General features: G+C 38.6%; 2 protein-coding genes across 8 annotated transcripts in view; one reads left to right on the forward strand and one right to left on the reverse strand.

The window, feature by feature from the left end:
• The first annotated feature begins 2,620 nt into the window (after window positions 1–2,620).
• SFR1 (SWI5 dependent homologous recombination repair protein 1) lies at window positions 2,621–8,370 on the forward strand. 4 transcript variants are annotated; one of them, XM_089509830.1, is made up of 4 exons: window positions 2,621–2,883; window positions 4,749–4,850; window positions 5,802–6,203; window positions 7,870–8,370. In XM_089509830.1, the coding sequence occupies exons 2-4, from the start codon at window positions 4,761–4,763 to the stop codon at window positions 8,059–8,061; spliced, it is 684 nt and encodes a 227-aa protein (XP_089365956.1). In that variant the 5' UTR covers window positions 2,621–2,883; window positions 4,749–4,760; the 3' UTR covers window positions 8,062–8,370. The 4 variants fall into 4 exon arrangements, with proteins under 4 accessions (XP_089365956.1, XP_089365957.1, XP_089365959.1 ...); XM_089509831.1 differs by having other exon boundaries at window positions 2,621–2,787; XM_089509833.1 differs by lacking the exon at window positions 2,621–2,883 and adding an exon at window positions 2,905–3,088.
• Window positions 7,976–24,825, reverse strand: part of CFAP43 (cilia and flagella associated protein 43) — a 74,590-nt gene continuing 57,740 nt past the window's right edge. For 2 of the 4 annotated variants that reach the window (XM_089509828.1, XM_089509826.1), the window contains 15 exons: window positions 22,060–22,266; window positions 20,270–20,359; window positions 20,099–20,179; window positions 18,112–18,237; window positions 17,293–17,412; window positions 17,105–17,212; window positions 16,660–16,746; window positions 15,283–15,371; window positions 14,240–14,447; window positions 13,685–13,797; window positions 11,966–12,125; window positions 11,106–11,270; window positions 10,405–10,485; window positions 9,900–10,053; window positions 7,976–9,391 (listed from right to left, as the gene is read on the reverse strand). In XM_089509828.1, the coding sequence (XP_089365954.1) occupies window positions 9,216–9,391; window positions 9,900–10,053; window positions 10,405–10,485; window positions 11,106–11,270; window positions 11,966–12,125; window positions 13,685–13,797; window positions 14,240–14,447; window positions 15,283–15,371; window positions 16,660–16,746; window positions 17,105–17,212; window positions 17,293–17,412; window positions 18,112–18,237; window positions 20,099–20,179; window positions 20,270–20,359; window positions 22,060–22,266 (1,965 nt within the window). In that variant the 3' untranslated portion in view covers window positions 7,976–9,215. Of the gene's footprint in view, window positions 9,392–9,899; window positions 10,054–10,404; window positions 10,486–11,105; window positions 11,271–11,965; window positions 12,126–13,684; window positions 13,798–14,239; window positions 14,448–14,503; window positions 15,111–15,282; window positions 15,372–16,659; window positions 16,747–17,104; window positions 17,213–17,292; window positions 17,413–18,111; window positions 18,238–20,098; window positions 20,180–20,269; window positions 20,360–22,059; window positions 22,267–24,825 lie in introns of those variants that run through there. The other 2 variants (XM_089509827.1, XM_089509829.1) reach the window with 2 other exon arrangements.

Genomic DNA, 24,825 nt, shown 5'->3' on the forward strand with positions numbered 1-24,825 from the left:
CCTGCCTTGAAGCTTCCTCCGCCGGCCAGGGAGGCTTGAAGGCAGGGAGGAAGGGTCTCTCCGTGAGGGGAGACCCTTTTCCCCCTGCCTTGAAGCTTAATCCGCCTGCAAGGGAGGCTTCAAGGCAGGAGAAAGAGCCTTTCTTCTTCTTTCTCCTCCTCCTCTTCTTCTGTCTCCTCCTCCTCTTCTTCCTCCTCTTTTTCCTCTTCTTCCTCCTCCTCCTCTTCTTCTCCACCTCTTCTTCTCCACCTCATCCTTCCCCTCTTCCTCCCCTTTTTCTTCCTCTACTTCCTCTTCTTCCTCCTCCTCCTTTACCCCTCCTCCTCCTCTTGTTCCTCCTTTTCTTCTTCTCCGCTTCCTCCTCCTCTGCTTCTTCCACTCTTCTTCCTCTTCTGGTTTTTGGCCAGAAAGGGAAGCACATTTCTGCCATCTGTCTAAGAATAATGCCAAATGTCCTCCATTTTTATCATGCCTAAGAAACATGCATTTATATGAAATTTTTTTAAAAAACCATCAATTTTTTGAACGCCCTCCATTTTTTCAAAATGTGTCCTCTATTTGAAAATGTTGTCCTACATTTGTCCTACATTTGTCCCAGTTTGGAAGTCCTGACTTATGGCAACCCTACTCCTAAAGCAGCTCAAATCAATGGAAAAATAAACCCTTTAATAGTTTTTTTGTGGGTTTTTCGGGCTATGTGGCCATGTTTTAGAACTAGAAGAGCTTATTTCTGATATTTTGCCAGCATCTGTGGCTGGCATCTTCAGATTATACATATATATATATATATATATATATATATATATATTCATTCCTCCCTGATTTCAATAGGATTTTACTCTCTTGACCTCGACCTGTTTGCCTCAAGGTTAGCCCCTCTGCCAAATTTAATAAGACTTCTTTCAGAATAAAGCTATACACTAATTGCCCTGTGTACTTAGGAAGGCAGTGGTTGTGTTAACATGACTCGATGGTGTCCTCCTTTTCCAGGACATGTCCTCCATTTCCAGCTTCTGTCCAGGAGGAATTCCAGCATGTCTTCCATTTTGAGCGTGACTAAGAAGCATGTTGTCAAGTGAATTAATCCTTCACTCCCTTCAAAAATCTTTATTTAATGTTCTCACAGCTAAGGCCACAGTAGTCCTTCCTTTCTACCCTCAACTTGGGGGTGTATACTACTCTGTAGAAACACTTTTGATCTTTTAAACTATGTTTTATTCTTTTATATGCAATCCATTTTAATACTGCAATAATTTTAATTCTGTTTTAATAGAACACTTTTCTATGTTTTTAATTGTACTGTTTCCATCTTGTAACCCGTTGGGATATAAGTAAATATAATAATAATAATAATAATAATAATAATAATAGAAATAATGGTTTTTAAGAGCGTTTTGGCTGAGTAGGTTAAATGTTAGTGCTGGTAGAAGGGTTTATTAGGGTTGTACATACAGATATCTATTTAAAGTATGTATATATATATATATATTACGTATGGATATATTATATGTATAATATACATACACAGATAATAATAATAATAATAATAATAATAATAATAATAATAATAATGATTTATTTATAGCCCGCCCAATCACAAGGAATCCAGGCGGGTTATATATATATATATATATATATAGAGAGAGAGAGAGAGAGAGAGAGAGAGAGAGAGAGAGAGCGAGAGCATATGGAGAGAATGTTTATTAGCTGATTTGTTTAATTTAGTATGTATTGTTATTTTACGTGTCCAATTTTATTAATATTGTTATAGTTATATTATGTTTTGTCTTTTTGTGTATGTACATTTTTAATATGTGTATTTAATACATATATATATATATATATATATATATCCCATTGTGGAGAAAGATATATAAATCCTGGAGGGAGATAGATAGATAGATAGATAGATAGATAGATAGATAGATAGATATTCCAGGATTTATATATCGCCTTTCTCCACAATGGGATGTATATATATTAAATACACATATTAAAAATATACATACACAAAAAGACAAACATTATAATATAGCTATAACAATATATATAAAAGATAGATAGACAGACAGACAGACAGACAGACAGAGGTCCAAAAAAGGACACTGGAGAAATAATCCAGTTTGAGACCGTTTAACTGCCCTGAGTCAATGCTAAGGAATTCTGGGAACTGTAGTTTTGTGAGACATTGAGCCTTCTCTGCCAGAGAGCTCTGCGGCCAGAATATACTACAATTCCCAGGATTCCCTACCCCTGAGCCAGGGGAGTTAAAATGGTCTCAGACTGGATTATTTCTGCAGTGTGTTTTGGCGCATAATGCAGTTTGACACCACTTTGAATTGCCATGGCTCCATTCCTACAAAATCCTGGGATTTGTAGTTTGGTGAGGCACCAGCCCTCTTTGGCAGGGAAAGCTCCCTTAGATGCCATGGATGGAAAGACAGCACTTAAAGTGTCCTTTTGGACTTCAGCTCCCAGAAGCCTCAGGCATGTTGGCCAATACTCTAGGATTCTGGGAGCTGAAGTCCAACAGCTGATCTAGATGCACCGTTGGCCACGCCCCCTCAGCTCCCTCCTCCCCCTCCCTTTCCAGAAACCACGGCGCAGGCGCAGAGTGGAAGCAAGTTCTAAAATATCGCGACTCGCGAGATTTCCCGCCCCTCCTCCCTTTCAGCGGGAGATTTGTAGCGATGGTGTTTTCTGCGCTGCTGCCTGAGCCCTCTCTTAGACTGTGGACTGTTTGGCTTCTGAGGTAAAAGGGGCGGAAGGAGATCGAACGTCGAGGAGGTAGAAGCAGCGGCCCTGAGGCGCAGCACTTAGAGACTTGAAGGGGAAGAAGGAGAAACGAGACCCATCCGCACTTTTGAGTCCCTTAAAGCCAAGGTCCAACCAATAGTCCACCTTGAGACCGCCCTGGCTCAATGCGAGGGAATTCTGGGAGTTGTAGTTTTTGTCAGACATTGAGCCTTCTCTGTCAGAGGGAGCTCTGGGGCCACAACAAACTACACTTCCCAGGATTCCACAGCATTGAGCCTTGGCAAATTAAAGTCGTGTCAAGCTGGTTATTTCCAGGGCTGGGGAGTAAGGAGTAAAGTAGTAATATGTTTTTTACAGGAGTAGGAGTAAGGAGGAACAAATATATATTTGTTACTCCTTATTCCTGTTACTATATTGCACGTGCAAACACCATTTTTAATTGAGGAGTATAATAGGAGGAATAATAATAATAACAATAATAATAAAAATGTTAAATAATAAATTAATAATTTGGTCTGTGGAAAAGCGGTATATAAATAAAATATATTATTATTATTATTATTATTATTATTCTCTGTTTTGGAATGTAATCAATTTGGGAAATGGCTCCTAACTTAAGATTCTAACCCAAATAAAAGGAAGTACTGCATGAACAAAGGCCTGACAGGACAATGAAACAAAACATATGGATAAAAGACTGACTGATGAGTAACCCACGAGGGACAGAGACGTATCTTAGGACATCCAGTGAATATACAGGGATGTAAATGTTTAAGTCAAATGTAACCGGCAAAATGTGATTTTAGTTTTCTTTGTTCAAAGCACTATAAAAGCTTGAGCCTTCGGAGAAGTTCTTGCCTTGATTCACTCTGGAATCAAGGCTCCGGAAATTTGGATGTACACTCATCCCTCCATATTTGCGGATTTGACTATTCACAGATTTAATTAATGTGTTCTCTCTAGGAATATCTAGGGCAGGGGTAGGCAATCTTTTTGAGCCGGGGGCCGGGTTGCTGTCCCTCAGACAACTGGGGGGCCGAAGCCAAAAAACAAATAATTAAATATTTTTTTTTAAAAAAAATTAAATATATAAATAAACCAGGACAAATGTAGGACAAAATTTTCAAATGGAAGACACTTTTTTTAAAAAAAAAGGAGGACAACCAAAAAAATTTGCTGATTTTTTAAAAAGTGTTAATATAAATGCATGTTTCTGAGGCTTCTATAGACAATTGCCCCCCCCAGGCCCCGGTGGCAATCGGTGGCAGGACCAGGCTGGGGCCGGTCCCAAGGCCTCGCCGGGCCGCATCCGGCCCACGGGCCACAGGTTGCCTACCCCTGATCTAGGTCCTCCAGTGCAACTCTATGGTTGACTTTAACTAAAAGTTGCAGTGAAAGACCTAGAGATTGCTGGAGAGAACACTCCAATGGGCCTTTGTAGCTCCTCCAGCGCAGTTCTATGGTCAGTGTCTGTCGGACGTTGACCACAGAGTTCCATTGGAGGACCTAGAGATTCCTAGAAAGGTGTCCTCTCAGGTAAAAACATGGTGTTTCTGTTATTTGTATGCCTCGCAACCCTCGCACGTGACGAGGATGTAACAATGGTGGCGCCCTGTATACACAGGCACCACCACTGTTACATAAGCGCCGCACAACGTCCACACAGCGCTGCGCAGTATTTACATAACGAGTGTGCCATGGCTGGTTCTTTTTCCGCTGGAGGGAATCCACACGGTTTGGCGGCTACGGCTTTCCACCGGCGGAAAAACAGGCACCAGGAGGCCACCCTTTTGGGTAGTCTGTACCGCACTTATGTTTCCTTTTCAATCATGGCTCCTGGATCTCTCTAAGGAAAAGAAATCTACAACAAGTTCACTCCATTTTTATTAGTAGGATATGGGGAACTTAAGCTAGTGTATTTAAAAAAAAGTCATAGTTTGGCAAGTGGGACCTGCCTGCTTCATCTTTCTCTCTCTTTCCAAATAAATTAGGCAATTTTCAGAATGGAATCAACTGTGTTAAACGAAGCTGTATCACTGTGCTCCACTCCAGAGAACAGTGATCAGAAAGGCAGCAGCTCCTTAGGGAAACAGGTATGTAACCTTACGATGTCCAGTTCCCTTGCTATTACCTCCTAATTGTTAATAACTTGGTGTTATGTAGAATAATGTAACCCTGGGCTATACTTACAATAGAACATTTTAAGACAACAGTGTTGTACATACTGTATATACTCATGTATAAAACTAGAAATTTTAGTCAAAAAATTGACCCAAAAAAGCTTAGTCGACTTGTCCATGGGTCAATGTAAGTACTGTACTTTAACTCTTATAAAAAGGGTTGGTGAAAGACAAAACTGAAATGTGTCCTGCCCCTCTGCTCTCTCATCTATCCAGCCTTTAGTAGTCTGGCATCACTTTCCTTTGTTTCATCCTATATATCCTTTGTCACATACCCTTAAATTTTACCCTCGACTTATAGAGGGGTCATATCAAAATCTGTAATTTTGCCCTTGACTTATACATGAGGTCGACTTCAGTATACCTATCACTGGTTTATTTATCATTCATTTCTCCAATAATGAAGGTATCAACTACCGTACATTATCATTGTAATTTGGTGAGGGATAACTTCATTCGTGTGGTGTAACTATTTAGATGCTTGTATAGTTGTGGGGTTGTATCCTCACTGGATGGTGGAGAAAAATATAAGATGGGCCAGGTGCTGCCTTGTGCTCTGATGGAGGCAATGAGGATGTCGGGAGGAAAATGGGCTTTACACTGGTCAATGGCTTATACCATTCAGATGGAATTTTAAATGTAACTAGTAATTTTTGAGCAACAGTAAAGTTATTTTTTAAAGACTGCAACCATAACGTTAACTTGGAACTAGTCAATTACTTTTAAAGACAACTTTCCAACCTCATGTGTATATCATGTGTTACCTAATAATAGCTTATTGTTGTAATTATCCCAACTTTCAGTTTAATAAAGTAGAAAATAATGTTTGTTCCTTTTAATGGTACCTTCTTACTTTCACTTTAGCCAATGAGTGCAACCCTTAGAGAACGTTTGAAGAAAGCAAGACGGTCATTTCATTCAACTTTTACTGGAACGAAGCGTCTTAAAATAGATGACGAAAACAACTGCAGTACTTACAAAGAGGAGTCTTCATCTAAACAAGAATCATATTGTGTATCACAAGGCAAGGATGAACACGTGGAAAAAGTTCCTGATGGAGTCAGTTGTTTGAAAAGTACCATCCAAGAGAGAGAACTCTCTATGTCTGAATGTAAGACTACACAGAATTCTACAGAAGTTACTTCTTTGGGAAAAGATTGTAAGCAATTGGAGTTATTGGAAGAAAAGATGACATTGGTAAAGGAGGTTCAGGAAAAGGAGGAACTTCTCCGAAGGCTCAAACTGGTCCAGATGTACAGATCAAAGGTGAAAAGATACATTACTGAAATTCGCTTTTTAAAATGAAATGTGTGAGAAATCTGGGTGTTTCAGTTCCACTGAAGTAAACTTTAGAAAAAGCCAAACCTTTTTTGCTCTCTAGACCTTTTCTTAATACTTTTTTCAAGTATTGAAATTGACTGAAGTAAATCAGCCCAAATGCTAGCCTGGTTTGGTAATGTGCAGTGTATCCATATTCAACCAGTGAATAACAGATCCCAAAGAAGGAAATTACATTTCTCTCTGAAGATATACTGTAATATCAGTTCTGTGTTTCATTGCAATATGACGTAGTCATCCCTTCACATTTGCAGGTTTCAGATTCACGGTTTTGACCATTCGCAATTTTATAGCTGATGCATATCAAGATCGATCTCTTCACCCCCACCTCACTATCCCTCCCAGCCAATCAAAAGAAACACATTTCCACACTCCTTCCACTTTCAATCTGATAGCAATCTGATCACCACAAAGGATCCACCTCTTCCACTTGCAATTCGGATTTTGGAAATGTGGGGGATGCTAAGTCTGGCAAAGTGGTGAGGGGAGGGTGTTGCTTTTGCCTGGCTGGTAAGGAGAGTGAGGAGAAGGGGGGAAAAGATGGAACCTTCATAGTGATCAAGTTGCTAATGTTGGATTGCTGCTCCCTTTGCACTGTCACCCTGAGAATAACAACCAAGCAGCTAGCTGAGCATCAACTGACAAACCTCTCACCTGTGCTGGCCTTGTGGCAAAGGCAAGTACAGGCGAGAAGGTCTCAGTAGCTGCTCCCTGGATGCAAAGGCAGAAGCTTTTACCCGGTGAAGAAGGGCTCTCAGTCCTCCTTTGCTGGGGTGGAGAGGGGCACAGCTGGCTTTCCACTTTTCTGCCTGGCAAGGAAGTACTGTACTCTCAGTGTGAGAGAGGCAAAGGCCCTTTTTGAAGAAATGACCCAGGATATTTCTCTCCCTTCCCCAGAGACATGCCTTCCCCACACATATTCAAGTCACACACACTCTGTTCCTTCCTCTACCTGTTATCTTGGACTGCCCAACAAAAGAAAGCAGGAGCAGCAGGACAGTTCCAAACTGCCAGCCAAATCCTCGCAAAACTCAATGTTTAAGCAGGGTCCCAAATGTGAAAGCTCCTTTTTGCATCCACTTCTTCCCTGCTACCACATGCTCTAACTCCTCACTCCAGTCCAGCTGTCCCAAAATGACACCACAGGAGTAAGCTTATGTGGGCTGACGAAAAGCAAAAGACATCACCATATGAAGCAATCAATGAGGTGGTGCAATAGTTTTAAGGGACCCTAAAAGAGAAGTTGCACACAACGTATATCCCCACCATGGATCTAAACGCCACAGATTCCCCTTGTCTTGCTTGCATGCCAATACTTTGACAGAAGGCCCCCCTGGATCTTTCCATCACCCACTCTGGGAATCTGCTCTAGAACGTGATGACCATTAGCATAATGGCATTTGCATTAGTTGAATGCAACTAGTGGTCAGTGAACAGTGTCAGAGACCATGGACAATCAAAATAGCAATTGGGTGTTGAATCAATTTTGGGGAGTTCCTATTTTTTACAAATATGTGTAACTTGTACATATTTCACTTTTAGCCCATTTCTGTTGTATCACAGATCGTTGTTTTTCTGCCTCTTTCTGTTTCAGAACAATCCAAAAGAGCTGCAGTCTTTGATATCAAAATGGCGAAGCAGTTCTCAAGCAATGCTATATGAGCTACAAACAGCCTTATCTACAGATAGCCAGATATTAAGTATTACACAACTGATAGACAACTTTGGACTAGATGATCAATTGTTACATTATAACAGAACAGAAGAAGATTTTACAGATGTGTAGTAACACTTTTTTTTTGTTTTACTTTACCCTTGGAAAGATGACCCTCTTATTGTATTGTATCTCTGGACTGCTGTGGATACCACATGCTTTTCATAGGGAGAAGAATCTCTTTTTGGCAAAGCTTTTCCTTAAAAATGTGAAAAAAGTTGGCTGTACTGTTATAGATTGTATATTTTCTAGTGAAAAGGTGTATATCTTTACAGAATGTAAGCATTAAAATGCTTTTGTTTTTTTAATTTATAATACATACAAACTTTAACCCTGCAAGAATTCAGTGTTCCTTGAATTTCTTATTGAATTAGTAAATGCTCAAAGTGAAGGAAAGGCAATATAATTTCTCAACAGATTTTCCTTTTACGTTCATTAAAATAGGCATATCAAGGAACTGTTCATAGATTCCACATCCAACCACCCTTTTAATTTAATGTAATTGTTTATCCTCCACCCCAAATTACTAGACAGAGGAAATGGCTAAAATGGACCCAAATCCTATGTATTCTGTTGCCATTTAAGGCAAATGTGTAAAGTTGAAGAGATTTAATTATCTTATTCAATGGCACTTCATAATAACTATGTTTAGGGTTGCATATGTTGCATAATAACTCACACTGTGAGTGTTAAGAGCTGATACTATTACCTACTATGTACTGCTTCATGAATCTTGCTTCCAGGCTCCATTCTCCCAGCTTTTCCCTCTTTATTGTTTTCAGTCTTCCCTAGGAGACTATTCCTGTTGTACTTTCTAGTTCTTTATTCTTTGAGAAGCTGGACTGTTTGATTCCAGCTGATAAAACTCACCATGACCAGAGCAAATAGCGATATGAACTCTTTAGTTTATTCCATTGTAACATGTATAAGTCTAAAACCAACTGATAGTCCCAATTACAGTAGATCCACTGAATCAATGGGAACTTGGTAAATTAGCACTTAAATTTGATTCAATGTGGTTGGGACTAGCAATTGGCTTTAGGCCATAGTAAACCATACCAGTTCTTACAGATTCAAAATGAGTTAAAGAAACATCTATAAAGCTGCTGTAGTCTAGTAAAATATTAAGTGTTTTTAAAAAGGGGAAGAAAGGCCCCACTTTCTTGTAGACTCTTGTAAGTCCACAAGTGTATTTATTTTTCTGTTGTCATCAAAGCGTCTTCTTGCTAGTACTCTTGCACATCAAAGAAAGCTGGGAATGTTCTCATTCTCAGCCTCTCCACTTCATCTTGAAGGACAGACAACTCCTGGGCCTGGGCCTTTGCAAGATCCACAAGCTGCTGCCGTTGTACAATGTCCTCATAACGCTCTTTAGTAATTCTTTCTTTAAGCGCCTCTGAGTCTGTTAAAAACAAAAGCAATGTACTGTATATAACCATAGGAATGAATAACAGATTGCCAGCCTCATCTGTGTGATCTGCTTTTTCAAATTTTATCAGGATTATTGTTGTTCCTTACTGCTGCCAATAAATGGCAACTTACCTCCTTTTCATCCTGATCAATACCACTGACTCTGCATTGAATGTGCAGTAATCAGTGATGTGAGAATAACAACCCTCATAGAAACAAAATGAAACTGAAGAAACCCCAAAGAAAATGGAATTAGCAGAAAAGCCTGCATATTTGGGCACAGTTAACCAGTGGGAGCAAAGCAAAGTATTAGAACTAATTCACCTGTTACTACTGCTGATACCAAGATGAATGGGTTAGGGAAAGAATGCTGTTTATAATGGATGCATGATGGAATGAGCATAATTGGCACACTTCATGTTCAGGAGAAAGAAATACGTACAGTGAATTCAATTTTGTGTCAGAAAAACACCACCAAAAACCACCAGAATATGACTCACCAGTAGCATCATGAATATGGCGCCTTTCTGACACAGTAACAAGCATTTCTTGTAATTCTTTGCTGAGCTTCTGGTTTGCCAGGTCTTTCAGACTTATCTGCTTCTCTAGCTCTTTGGTGACTTTCTCTCGTTGCTGCACATTTTTCTTGTGAACCTGGCAATTGAAAAACAAATTAAACACATTTGTTTGAAAGAGATTGGGTGAGAAGCTGTGAAGGCAAGTTTTTATTTCCTAGGTAGACTTATTTTTTATCATTTTTAAAATCACAATCTGTTGATGTGTCACAAGTCTAGGAAGATAAGCAGTGGAAATCAATGGAAAAGACCTGATTGGATTTATTTAATTTGATTCCCATTTGGGGTGAAAGATAGGATAATCAAGAAAAAAAGAAAGCCAATGCTATGAATAATAATGGTAATTGTATGATCTGAACTAAGTTGGCTGTCTGCTTCAGGATGCTTCACATGTGTTTGGTTAGTAAGCATATATCCCAAGGAAATTTACCTTATCTAGAAAATTAAGGGTTCCTTCCATTATTGAGACCTCACGATTGATATGGCTATCATAGTTTACTGCTGACAAGAACTGTGGAATGAAAAGCAGAGAAAATCAAGCTAAGGGAGTTAATGTTTCCAGATGTGAATAGAATACCACCATAGGACTTCTGATTTAATGGGTCATTATATACAAATACAGTAGGCCCTCTGTATCCACTGATTCTTTATATACAGATTCAACCATCATGGCTTGAAAAAATGGGGGGGGGGGGTGTTATCCAAAAAAGCAAACCTTGATTTTGCCATTTTACATAAGGGATATGATTTTCCTATTCCACTGTATATAATAGGGCTTGAGCATCCATGGAATTTGGTATCCACAAGGGGTCCTGGTACCAAACCCAACCAAATATTGAGGGCCTACTGTATTAGAGCAATTCCTGATATGTTAGCCTATAAAATACTTTTTCACATAGATAACGCATCCGGACTGCAGCATGCAGCAATAATCTGAAAATTATACAGCACAAAAACCATTCTGGGATAAAATGCAACTGGAAAAACATTGTATTTTGTATGTGCGGTACATGGTGGAAAGGTGCAAGTATTAATGATTACAACCAAATTACTCAAACATATATTTGTGCAAATGTTTCTATTTTTTAAAAACAAAAACAAAAAATAATGCATTTTGGGATAGTAACTTACAATTTGGTGATCTTTTGTAACATTGAGTTTTTGAATATCCCGAGCCTGTTGGTTTAGATCCTCCACCTGCATCTGCATTTTTTTATGTTCCCATTCCAGCTGAAATATACCCTTACGGAAATCTTTGCTTTCCACCATGCTGGCAATTTTTCTTTCTCCTTGAGCCTAGAAACATAGTATGTAGTTTTAATAACTTGTTTCTCTCAGCAAAAAGGCAAACTGCATTTCCTAAACTCAGATGTAATGATAAAGAAGGTGAAAACTTTTTTTTCAGAGAAAGAGACCTACTTTGTCCATTTATAAATAATAAATAAATAATTTTTTTATTTTTATACCGCTCCTTCCAAAGATCAGGGCGGTTCACAGTAAAATAACAATACAAATGAACAACATACATTAGTAAAAAATACATACAATAAAATTAAAATAACATAACTAAAAGCCCCGTTAGCCGATCCTCTTGCCCTTAAAGAGGGATGGAGGTCTGGTTGGACTTTATTCGGGGAATGCAGACTGAAATAGAAAGGTTTTCAAGTCCTTTCTAAATTGGGCCAGGGAGGTGGCCGAGCGGAGCTCTGTAGGCAGCGTGTTCCAAAGGGCCGGGGCGGCGATGGAAAAAGTCCTCCTCATAGTGGAGGTGAGCCTAGCCCCCGGTACCCTAAGTAATTGCTGCCCAGATGTTCTGAGGGTGCGGGGCGGAATATACGGGGAGAGGCGGTATTTAATGTGTGAATTTTAAGTGACTTACAGTTAAAACTTTGTTCTATTAAAAGATATAGAATGGGAACCAAGGGAGCAAAAAATGTAATTTAGAAATGTAATTAAATCAGATGAGTTATTTTGCACCAAAACTTTGTTACCCGGATTACGCTGTTCAGTTCTTCAATAATGCTCCTGTTAATGAGAATAGCATCAGTATAATCTGGTATTAAATTGGTAGATTCTAGTTCCACTTGTCCTTGTTTGAAGAGAAACTGGACCATCAAATCTAACTGAAATCTCATCTTCTGCTCTCGAAGTCTATAATTGGATAAAATAATAGTATATGTTCAGTAATGGATATGTTTTTGCTCCAGAGTCAGAAACACAGAATAGGTTGAATCCAACTTTGTCCCTTCTCCACCTGAATGGACACAGCTAGTGGATCCAACTGCCCTATGTACCCCATTTCCAATTTTGCAAATGGTCTGGGACCCTCCAGAGGAAATTTTGGGAGCATGCGGGGAAGAAGAGAAAAGAAAATTTGAGAAGATATTTGCTCTTCTGAAGTTGGTTTTAGCCCCCAAATCACACACAGAGGACATTTTAGTTCTGGGGACTGGAAGATATTTTTTAAAAGTCCTCCACAGAACAAGATGGACACATTTGTCTCACTGCAAAATTCCTAGGGAAATCAAATCATAGCACAAGCTTGGTGAACACTTTAAATCACTTTGTATCACAGTCAATTGGGGTTCCAAATGAACTTAAAAGTGGTGCTAGTTATTGATCTTTTTTTGGTCTTAGGAACTGAAACGTTTGTAACTTCAGTAGGCTTTAATATGGTACTCCATAAATTCTTGGTGACAAGGGATAACTGATGCACACACCCTCAAATCACCTGTTGACTTACGGTAACTGCATGGATTTAACAGGGTTTTCATTGGGGAGGAATACATAGAGATGGTTTTGCTGATTCCTTCCTCTAAAATGTAGCCTACAGCACCTGGTATATATTGGTGGTTTCCCATCCAAATACTAAACAGAGCTGATCCTTAGTTTTTTGTGGGTTTTTCAGGCTATGTGGCCATGTTCTAGAAGAGTTTATTCTTGACGTTTCGCCTGCATCTGTGGCTGGCATCTTTTCCACAGATGCAGGCGGAACATCAGGAATAACTTCTTCTAGAACATGGTCACATAGCCCAAAACCCCCACAAACTATGAATGCCAGCCAAGAAAGCCTTCAACTACACAAAGCTGATCCAGCTTAGCTTCCAAGATCAGATGGGATCGATTACCTTTATGGTATTTAGGCAATGGAGAAATAGACACAGATTTAAAAAGAAACATCCCTAGTTATTTGAAACAATTACAAACTAGAAAGATGACTAGGTATTGTGGATTATGACCTAAACTCATTATGTAAAATTTTATTGCCTTTGAGATCTTCATTGACTGTTGTAGGGCTTTAACTTGTAAATGCCATAATATTACTAAAATGGTGAACTCTAGCCCGAACAGACGGGCAAAAACCACTGGCTTTTGGCCACGTTGGGGGCATGGCATGCATATCTCCAAATTGGCCGGAAACTTCTCTGGGGCCCTTAAGGCAGCCCAAAGCCAGCCAGAAAAGGAGTGGCAAAAATCTGTTTTGTTTTATTATTATTACTATTACTATTTTGTAGCCTGTTCAGGATCATGGCAGTGGCTGGCTTTGGGACTGTGCCTTCCAGTTGCTGTGGTCCTGGGCCGATCGGGGGCTGATTGTGGCTGGAGCCACTCCAAGCCACCCATCTGTCTGACCCCCATGTTAGCTGCCTTGAGTCTCAGTTCTGGGGGAAACACAGGGTATACATAAAGTTAACAATAATAACACTTACAGATTGAGTTCAGCAAAAACATGGTCAATGTCTTTCCGTATTCTCTCATCATCTTCAGTCCGCTTCTGAAGGAATGTTTGCATCTCCGCTAGTGTCAGTGCTTTTTGCTTTATCTAAGCAAACAACACCCATTTGCACAAGTTCACTTTGTAAACATTGCAACTCAACATTTTGCCAAGAGTAAGAATACATGAAATTTGTTTAGCAGAGATGCATGTATCTTGCATTTTTAAATATGTTAAGAAGTTTTCAAGCATTACATCTTTTTCACATTGCAGCATGTTAAATGATGTTAAATTTTGAATTTATTCATCTAGTTGCAGAGCCGGTTCAAATATTTTAATCTAGTGACAGTAACTAGTGATTGTAGCAGGTGACCTCTCCATATCAAAATCAGAAATGCATTAAATACAGAAGTGTTTACCCTGTGAGTGATCAGATCTACTGAGTTCCTCCCAGTTCAGTCCTGGTCTGAATCTCTGTATAACCTTCAGATCTCAGTATAACTATTTACATATGATTTTAGCAAAGACCAGTGAAAAGAATTGTACATACCAGCTGTTCACTTTCCACTTTGGCTCGTCTAATTCCACAAAAATGTTCCCAGTTGACAAGGTCCATACCATCAGGTCTGTTTTCAGGTTCATCCATTTCATCAATAGCTTTCATTAAATGGGCAAGAGCATCTTGGTAAGCTTTGGCAGATCCTGGCCGATCACCATATGGGTTAGCAGCATCTGCTTGAACCTTTGTCTTGAGAGGCCTTCCATAACAGACCATGAGAAATAAATGAGGATTAAATCTTTCTTTGTGTTTCTCTGTGTTGTGTTAGCAATAGAATACAGTTGACACCTGTCACTTCATATTTCTAGGTGTACCTGTCTATTTTTTTTACAACCCCATGCATAGATAGGTAGAAAAGTCCTCATTCCCCTGTATTTCCTGCACTTGTTTTTAAGACCACTCCTCATCTTCACCTTTATCTCCAAGCCTTTATGGCTGTGCCTGTGTTTGCTCTTCGGAGGATTTGATAAATCAGCAGCTCCATATAAGAATACAACAGTCTCCTTGGTCATGTAATCCAGAGGAAAGAAACATGCAACTAGTAGAATATATTCCCCAGCACTGACTAAATTCTGATGTTTTCAAAAATTGTTAACAATCGATGTTCCAGAGTACCAACAAGCAAATCATCATTCTCACTCTGTCTGGTTGAAGACTGATTTCTTTATAACTTCTGGCTACCTTTCTTCACTTTGCTGTTAGCTACACATGGACAATTCTTCAGTCTAAGTATATTCCATGTAACCACTCTTCTTTTAATCTATGATTAATGTAACCAAAGTACTAGTATTTCCAGTTCTACACATATGTATGGGAAGGTGTATATATGTGCGTAGATATTTCATCCTGTGAATGCTTGAATCTGTGGATAAAAAAATCTTTGGATACAGAGGGCCGACTGTAGTACTATGATTATCCTGACCTAGTTGTTACTTTTAAAAACCATTAAGACCTTCAAAAATGTGCTATCCTTTATGCGGTAATGCAAAGACTTGTAGGAAACGATTGGAACCAATTAAAAAAAAAAATCTTACCTTGGGCGACGTTTGTAAAGTTTGAATAATTGGTCAATGTGATGGGTAGGAAGATCTGAAAATTCCTTTCTAAAGCCACGTTCCATAAGCTAATAATGAGGAGGAAAACAGGATTTTTTCAGTCAGGACTGAGCCTATTAATATGCACTAACCTTAGTTCTCACATGCATCATTAAAATAATTTTTAGAAAATATTTTAGCTAATTTAGATCAAAGGGTTTCTTCTCCTTAAAGAAATTGCACAGTAAGAAGCTAACTTTCTAGTGAAATGCAAAGTTTAATTGAGAGATTCTAGAGACTCCCAGTACATTACAGATGAAGGCAAAATATTTACCCCTGTCTTGCTAGCCCAACATTTAACTCTGTATGTCAATTTAAAAATATGTTTAGTGGCAACACACAATTTTGGCTTTGTAGTTCAGCCATCTTGGTTAAACAATGGTCTCAAATTTAATTTTAAAAATAACATATTTTTTTGCCTTTATAAGATTATAATTTTTCTTAAGCACAGGTAGGGATCTTTATTATTATAATAATAATAATAATAATAATAATAATAATAATAATAATAATTTGTAAAGTAATCCTATATGGTACCAATTAAATAAATAAAACCACCTTATGGTCCTATTGGCAGAATGGTGCAAAATTAGTCAAAAGACCCTGTGATCCCTAGCTCTGTAAGTTGCAGACTTTTGATTTACACCAATACTTACTTAACTGATCAAAAATATTACACTGGCAGTTTAGCAGTGAGGTATTACTATTGTTTCCAAGCCATTCTTACAATATGTAAACATACACATGAGTGAATCACAATTTAGGATTATTCCACTTATTGTGCTATGGTTCCACTTCATCTGGCACGGTTGCACCCTACGGAACCTTGAGGTTTGTAGTCAAGTGAAGCACAGGGCTAGCTAAGGTGTGTGTGTGTGCGCATGCGCATAAGCGCCTTAAACTTGCCTTTAGTCTTTGCCGACCCCCATGAATTTTCTAGGGTTTTGTTTGGCAAGGAATACTCAGAGGAGGTTTTGCCAATTCGTTTCTCTAAAATATAACCCAAAGCACCTGATATTCTTGGTGGTATCCAAGTAGTAAGCAGCTCTCACCATGCTTAGTTTTCGAGACCAGATGGGATCTGATGTCTTTAGGGTATTTAGACCCTTTTTAAATACCTCTTACTAAATTGCAAATCCCAGAGTTCTACAGGATGTTTCCATAGCAGTTAAAGTGTAATCATAGCACTATAGCAGTGAAAGGATCCTTGATTAAGTTGAAGATATAAAACAGTTCTCTAATTAAACCCAATAGGGCTATTGAACTAAATTCTATAACTTTTTACTGCTTTAAGGTATCTGGAATTTAGGCTCTTACTTTATCTTCAGCAACTAAGATGTCATAGGCCTCTCTGAATGCATCTACTTCTGCTTTGGCTGTCTTGACTGCTTCATTACACATTAGCTGTATGAAAAAGGGATATTACTGGGATATTTTTGAAACATAAGGAAGACATGCCCTTAACTTACGTGAACACAGGTAGGAGCAATTGATATGCAGTGTTACACTATTTTTCCCAGGAACTGTTTAAGTTATTTCATGCCCTAATATTGATTTCTTCATATAAAAGATACCCTATCTAATTTTACCCTTTTAAATTTGTTATGAGCCAGAGACCAGTCCTCCATTTCCACAGAACTCACTGGTGTTTTGTTCATTATTATGGGAGATTTTAGAAACTATTTACAAAGGAAGCAATTTGTCAGTCTCTGAAGGAAGGGATTCTACATGAATTTTGTCAAATTCCAAAAATTATTCTTACTTTTTCTTTTCTCTTTTTATCAAGGTAACAATGGAGCCCAGATTCTCTTGTGCTCAGTTCTTCATCCAAAAGTAGTGAATAAAGGAGATTAGTTATTTTGAGTTCTTCCTAGAAAAAGTTTTTTAAAAGAAACAGTAAGGCTGCAGTTTATAGGGAGGCAAGGCTGATGAATATATGTTGAAGCTTACCTGATATATAACCATTTCACAGTTAACTTTTTTATCAAAGAGCCTATTCACAATTTCATCAAATGTCTGTGTAGTTTCTTGAATAGAGCCTTGGAGCTTCCTCAACTCAGTTTCCAGAATCTAATGAAGAAAAGACACAATGTCTTTACCTTGAGTGTGTGTCAGCATTATAGATCAGATCAGTGTTTGCCAACAAGGCTTTTATTGTGCTGTAGCCCTGTTTCAAAATGGAATTTCACGGAGGCCCAATATCATTCTCCATTTGTAATTACTCCATGTTTTCCCATCACACATCCACCTTTTTACTCACCAGAACACCATCCACAAGGGAGGAAAAGGTAGAACAGATACATAATGTATTTGGATTGGTAGAGCTAGCAGCCTTAAGGTTAGCTCTGCTTACCTTATCATTTCTGTAACCATTAATTGTACGTGAGGGGCAGGGTAGGAATGGAAAAAAATAGGCAATAAAGGGATGTTAAGCAGGAAAAAGCACAATGATGGGGAAGAAACGATATACTGATGGAGAAAGGCAACTAACCAGTGGATTACATCCCTAAACCAAATGAGGAAGCATATCAATTATGGGCAGCCTCCCACCTTACAGTCTTCTCCTTCATTTATTATATGGATTGAATGTAAAAAGCTACAGGCACATAGAACATCAAATACTTGGAAAATTCAAAAAAGCTGTAAAACTAACCATGTTGGTTAACACATACAACAATGATTTGTATTTATTTAAGGCAGGTTTCCTAAAAGAATGTTCTACAGGATGAGAATCCTGATCATCCTCTTTCCTATCTTATTTCTGTTTACCTTTCGATGTTTCTCTCTTTCTTCATTCAGTTCCTTAACTTTCTTCTCATATTCTTTATATAATTTTTTCTCATCTTCACTCCAGAGTGCTTCTTCTTTTGATGCAAAAGCAGGCACTGGAATCTCCTGAATATATCAGAGTTTCAAAAGTACCATTGGATATTTATTTGCGCTACAATACTTGAAAGATTTCTACTTTAAACTTTTCCGATGACATCCAATGACACTAACAGAAGTTGCCATGATTTGCTACTTCAAAATCATGATGCCCACATAGTTTCCCAGTCTTTACTTCCATACCTGGAGGTGACTGAAAGCTCCCCTTCCATGGATGCCAAGTCCGTGGAAACTGAGGGCTGACAGTACAGTTAGTTTAAAATCAAACCTTGACTTTTTCATACCCTCAAAAATGCAAAATGGAAGTGAAATGACTAGGGTACATTTTTATAGAGGAAAACAATGGTTTTCTCCTAGGTCAACCCTTGGTTTTTGACTTGATTAAAATATGTCACAATATGACACCACGTGAAAGAGCTTTTAAGTTAACATACTTTCTCTTCACACACCATCCAATTCATTTCTTTCAGGGGTAAGGAGTAAACTAGTATTAAACCACTGTTGCCTGCTTTAGATCTAACAGAGAACTTTGGTTTCAAAAGATCATGTCTTCAATACCAAAGAGAGAGGAGAGGCAGGAGGAACACATGGGCCCAATGCTTATTTTTTGGCTTCCTAAACTTTTATTTGGAATATTTAATTAAAAAGGCCTAAAACAGTCAGCCCTCCACATCCACAGATTTTTTTTTATCCACGGATTCAACCATCCACAGCTTGAAAATATTCCACAAAAATATCCATTCCAAAAAGCAAATCTTAATTTTGCCATTTTATATAAGGGACACCATTTGACTACACCACTGTGCATAATGGGACTTGAGCATCCACACATTTTGGTATTCACAGGCTGGGGGTGTCCTGAAACCAAACTCTAGCAAATATCAAGGTCTCATTGCAGTAAATCAGTTGCATTTATGATTAATACACTTACATATGAAGTTTTTTAGAAGGTCACTTTTTTGAGCTGATAAGCCAGAATAAGCACACATTGCAATAGCAATAGCAAGTACATTTCTATACCACTTATCAGTGCACTTAATCACTCTCTAAATGGTTTACAAAATGTAAGCTAAGTGCCCCCAACAATCTGGGTACTCATTTTAGCGACCTCAGAAGGATGCTAGCCTGAGTCAAGCTTAAGCCCCCTTGGCTGGGATTGAACCCACAACCTTATGGTTTATGAGTGAGTGGCTACAGTGCAGGCATTTAACCACTGCATCACCAGGGCTCCTTAATGGGCAATTATGAATTTTAAAACAAATTCTAATGAGCGCTCCACATTTTACAGCTAAATTAGGATGGCTTAAGCAGGAAAATGCAAGGCATTTTTAATGCATGGTTATCTGTAAGGCAACCTGCCTGCCATATGAAGCTGTCAGAACCCTAAGATCTTTAGGGAAAGGCTTTCTCATGGTCCCACCACCATCACAGGCTTATTTAATGAGAATACAAAAGAAAGCTTTCTTGGTGGCTTCTCCCATGCTTTGGAACTCCATTCTGCAAGAGGCTAGGCTGGCCTCCTCCTTGCTCCCCTTTTGCCGGCAGGGAAACACTTTTCTTTTTAAGCATGTTTTTAATATGGAATTGTACACAGGGAGGCTTCCTAATGATGTGTTTGCTTTGCTATGTTTTTAATGGTTTTACATTTTTAACATAGTATTTTTTAAGAATTTTACATTTTGACTTGTTATATTAATGTGGTGTTTTAGTTGTGTTTTTAAAAATGTACTGTTTTATTGTTGGTTTTCAAGTATCTTTTGTGAGCTGCCTTGTGACCATCTTGGGAGAAAGGAAGCAGAATCAATCAATCAATCAATCATCCATCATATAGTTTTAATTTTAACTGTGGTTTCATAGAAACACAACTCACCATTCTCAAAATATCTTCTTTTTTGATTTCAAGGACTCCATTCATCATATCCATAAGGCCACGCTCTCTTGCATTGTCTGCCTGAAATCAATGGCAAAATAATGAAATAACAGAGCATGGGATCAAGGCAAAGAAAAATGTAGGAAATATAGGAAAATGTTTTCCAATCACCTGAGCAGCAAGACGTCTTTTATACTCAACCCTACCCATAATTTTTTCTTTTGCTTTCTGCACTGGGGTCAAATATTTTTCCACTTTGATCTGTAAAGACAAAAGATTCAGGTTTTCTGTGAATAAGTTTGATACTTCATTATTGTCTTCCCTCCCTAGATCCATTCCAAGCACTGGCCATTTTCTTAGCATCCTTGCTGTATATCAACACCGAGTTGTCTTCACAACCTGTAGATTCTGAAGATTTTACAACATGGAATACATAATCAAGGTCACACACTAAGACAGCTATGTACTAATCTTAGCTGTAGTCCCCAGTGGAGCCATATGTACTTTCCAATCATAGTGGCATACATTTTTATATGGGTAATGACTGAAAATGAGTAATGTACACAAAACTAGGGATTTTCTAGAGAGAGGTGCATGTATAAGTCCATTCTTTTCTCTTTTTGAGGCCAGTACTGTCTATGGCTACAGACGGTCATTTCCTAAAGTAGTTTGCAAAGGACAACATTCTGAAGCACGTCTTTGTAGCACAGCATACATATGTGTCTGGTCCCATCACTTTCTTTTTGCATAACTGTTTTGTAGAGATTTTTGTTTTCTAAATATAATTCAAGAGTTGGGTCTAAACTATTGCAAGTACCTAATTACATACAGTGACTCCTGCTTTGATGATATGTTATATCTAGGCCTGAATCCTACTAGTAGTCTCAACTAGAGTAAGTCCATGGAAGCTATTTGTGAGTCAACATTTATGCAAACCCCAGTGACTGAATTGGTACTCTAGTTGGCACTACATGCCCTAGTCTTTATTTTTAAGACCAATATTTCTTTCTTCCTCCATGCCAAATATCTGACTTAATGCAAGAAGGTTAGATGATACAGGGATGACGTACCCAAGGGGGGGTGTCTGTGAGGTCTGCCCCCCTTCCGTTAGCTATAATGAACGGTGCACACCGCTGCGTTGTCGTGCCAAACCCCATTATAATGGTGGCACTTAGTCTGGACCCCCCTTTCCCAAAATCCTGGCTATGTCCCTGGATGATATAGCTTTGCTATGATCACTGAACTTAATTGAAGCAGCAGGAACAAGTCAACTACTACTGACTTCAGATGCTTACTTTATGGAATAGAGTATGAATTTCTGAGGGACAATAAGAAAGTGCTATTTCATCCATATCCTATTTGTGAGCACCTACAAAGCATTTAGTTAGCAATTGTTGGAATCAGGATTGAGGAGCTAGTAGGCTAGGGATGGGGAACTTATGGCCCTCCAGGACAGCCTTTAGTCTGATCCATTAATGATCTTTTTATGTGTTTATTGCAGCATACATAATTTATTTCATTATTTATTAATTATATTTCATTTATATCTGGTCTTTCTCCCAATGTGAAATGCAAGATGGCTTACAATAATACAATATTTTGTATACTATGATACTGCTTAAATAAGAACTGCTTCTTTAATTGTGTACAAGGTTTACTGAAGAAATGTTACTGTTTTTACCACAGTTGGAGTGTTCACAGACAGAAAAGCATAGGATTAAAAACAAGACAGAAATTAACACTCATAATTCAAAAATCAGTTTAAGACAGATCCTCTGATACATTAAGACATGTACCAAGCATGCATGTCTCTTTTTGCTCTGGAGTAGTGGAGAAAAATCCATGCTATGAAAAACATTAATACATGTGTACATTTCTCTTCCAAATGATGCAGCTCCCCAGGTTACATTTGCACTCTTAGTATGTAAGATGAGAAAAAATGTCTTTTTCTGATACCAAACCTCTGATTCTAGAACTGTCAGTGCTCGATCTGGTTTCTCGTTATCTGTAAGAGTTGGAACCCATATCTCCTCGCGAATATCCAGCTGGTTTAAGATCTCTGAGATCCTGACGTTTCTCTCCTTCACGCGACCAATTTCCAGTTCTTTCATTCGTATAACTGAGTCAAACTCCTTATTAAAAGCACTCTTCACATTGTGAATAATGTCCTTAAACAACAAAGAATAAAACAGAGATACAGCAAGTGGCACGTGCCAAAATCCAAGACTTCACAATGACTTTCAGAAAATGCAGCTCTCTCATCACCTGCCTCTAGGGCAGGGGTAGGCAACTGCAGAGGCAGGCCACACCAGTCCATCAAAATCCAGAAACCTGTTAAAACAAAATTTCTGAGCATGTTCTTTTTGTCCTCAAATATCCCAAAACTGCTGAGACTTGCCACAATTATACTTCTCCACCTCCAAGGTCCCACATACTTGGCAACACCCCAGAAGCCAAAACGTTGCACTCAACATTGCTAGATTTGCTAGAAACAGGGAGCAACACTCACTTTTGATATTGGCTGATTTTTGGCTGTTTTCTGCTTCTGGGGTGGAGGTGGGACAGAGCAGCTGTTGTATTTTGCGAGGGATTTGAGCCACTCGGGTTTGGAGGGAATGAAAAATCACTCAGGTAATATAAACAATGGAGGGGAGGTCTGGGGGCATGGTGGGGGTTCAGCGGCTGCACTTTGCCCACTTCTGCTCTAAGGGTTCTGCTTTGTTTTCACTGATCTTGCTAGTAACCATTAGTGGGAAGCAGGAGAATTTAATCTATTAATGCTGACCTTAAGAGCTGGACTATATACTGATGTACTAACAACTAAATGAAGGCAGAACACATGCTTTTTGGATGTACCAAGACACTAAATTCCTGAATTCCAACTCAAAATTCTTTTGCAACATTGGGCAACCTATTATATAAACTTAGAAGCACCTGTTGGTTTCCTCATGATCTTAGAGAAGAGCTTCATGAAGTTGAGCAGTCAGTGTGGCGTAGTGTGTTGGGCAATGACTCTGGAGACCAGGTTTGATTCCCCGCTTGGCCATGAAACACACTGGGTGACCTTGGATAAGTCACATATTCTCAGCTTCAGAGGAAGGCAATGGCAAATCTCCTCTGAACAAATCTTGCCAAGAAAACACCATGATAGCTTTGCCTTAACAAATAGCTAGCCATAAGTCAGAAACAACTTGAAGGCACAGAACAAAACAAAACAACACGAAGCTTGAGTGATCCAACTACAAATGTCAGATTTTTATTATATATTCTGGAACAAATGTGCCCTTAAGATTATGTCCTAATGTAATGATGATATTTCATTAACATGTACTCTTGGGAGTGCAAGAACACAGTACACTGAATATTCAAGAATGCCTCAGAGTGGGCAGTAGCAATAGTTTTAGAAATTCTGAGTAACTCAAATGGTCCTCCCTGCCTTTCTACCTATCCTGTTCCCTCTATGATGTAAACTGATAATTTTAGGGGTGTTTTCATCTCTTCTCTTTCCCAGAAATCTCTCAGCTCATCACCAGAATACAGCTAGATTAGAATAGCCCCCTAAGTAAGTTAATGTCTTAGAATGGAGTTCCTATAAAAAAAACATTTTAGTTTGTTTCTCTAAGTCATTGTCATGTTTGCTCCCTAAACAGGAACTCTAACCGCTAGTCACAGTAATTCTAATATGTACTTCACAATGCATATGCATACAAATCTCTCATATTGTCTAACAAGGGCTTTCACATATTTACAATATTTTGAGGAATGTCAAAACTGAAAAACCAAATTTAGATGGGTGTGGCAGGTTTAAAAGTCACTTTTATGCGGCACGTCTAAAAGTCACTTTTATGTCCTGGGAAACTCTTGGGGCCACATGGACTAGCACAAAAACAAACAAATCCTTAAACCCCAAAGTGACCTGGGAGCCCACTTCTGAATCTAAAAATGGGTTTCTTTATTGTTAAAAAGTACGGAAAGGCCTTGAAAACTATTTTAAAAGTGAACTGTTGCACTTGGAGGCTTCCAGAGGCAGCAATTCACACTTTTTTTGACCTGAAAAAATTGGTCTGGAGATGCTGAGAGCCATAAAAACATCCTCGGGGTGAACATGTGGCCCCAGGACTGTACTTGGCCTTCCCAATTTAGACATAACAAAGATGGAAGACAATCTTTTTCAGCCCTTGTACCAAAGCTGGCCCCTCTATGCTTTGTAGAATGTGCAAACGTAAAGGGAGCTGAGTCTTTACCATTTCTTTAGCTTGCCCCATCACACTCTCTCACTATAAGCACTTTTCTTCTGGCTCAGGATTGCTTTCATAGCATTCCTCCTTTCTGGAATTGTTTTCATTTAATCACTTTACAGAACAGAGACATGACAGCATACCCTCTGTTTGTCTGTTTTGGATTTTTCTTGCATCCTTCCTCAGATGTGATCTGTGGCAATTTTTGTTGAAATGCAATTGTGGTGCTAGCCTGTTCAGGGTAGATAGGCAAAGTTTTTCATCTTGCTAGAGGAGTGGTCTGTTATGGGTCTGGCAAACACCACATTTATTCAGTACTTGTCCTGCCACATCCCGGTTGCCACTATGTCCTGCGGTTAGTTTTTCCCAGACTCATTTTTTTTAAAGAAGCACCTTTAAAGATTTTATTTTAAAAGAGTATTTTAAAAAAACTATATTACTTTGAACTCTAGTTTGATCCAGTTGAGATCATAAGCATATTTTCCAGAG

The sequence above is a fragment of the Sceloporus occidentalis genome, unplaced genomic scaffold (assembly GCF_023333645.1).
Source record: "Sceloporus occidentalis isolate IW3139 unplaced genomic scaffold, rSceOcc1.0.p SCAF_2, whole genome shotgun sequence".
NCBI lineage: Eukaryota > Metazoa > Chordata > Lepidosauria > Squamata > Phrynosomatidae > Sceloporus > Sceloporus occidentalis.

Excerpts from the sequence above, each read along its gene's own strand:
- SFR1 (XM_089509830.1), top strand. The coding sequence starts at position 4,761 with ATGGAATCAACTGTGTTAAACGAAGCTGTATCACTGTGCTCCACTCCA. Across the intron at positions 4,851-5,801 it reads GCAGCTCCTTAGGGAAACAG|CCAATGAGTGCAACCCTTAG; the intron begins GTATGTAACCTT and ends CTTTCACTTTAG. Across the intron at positions 6,204-7,869 it reads TCCAGATGTACAGATCAAAG|AACAATCCAAAAGAGCTGCA; the intron begins GTGAAAAGATAC and ends TTTCTGTTTCAG.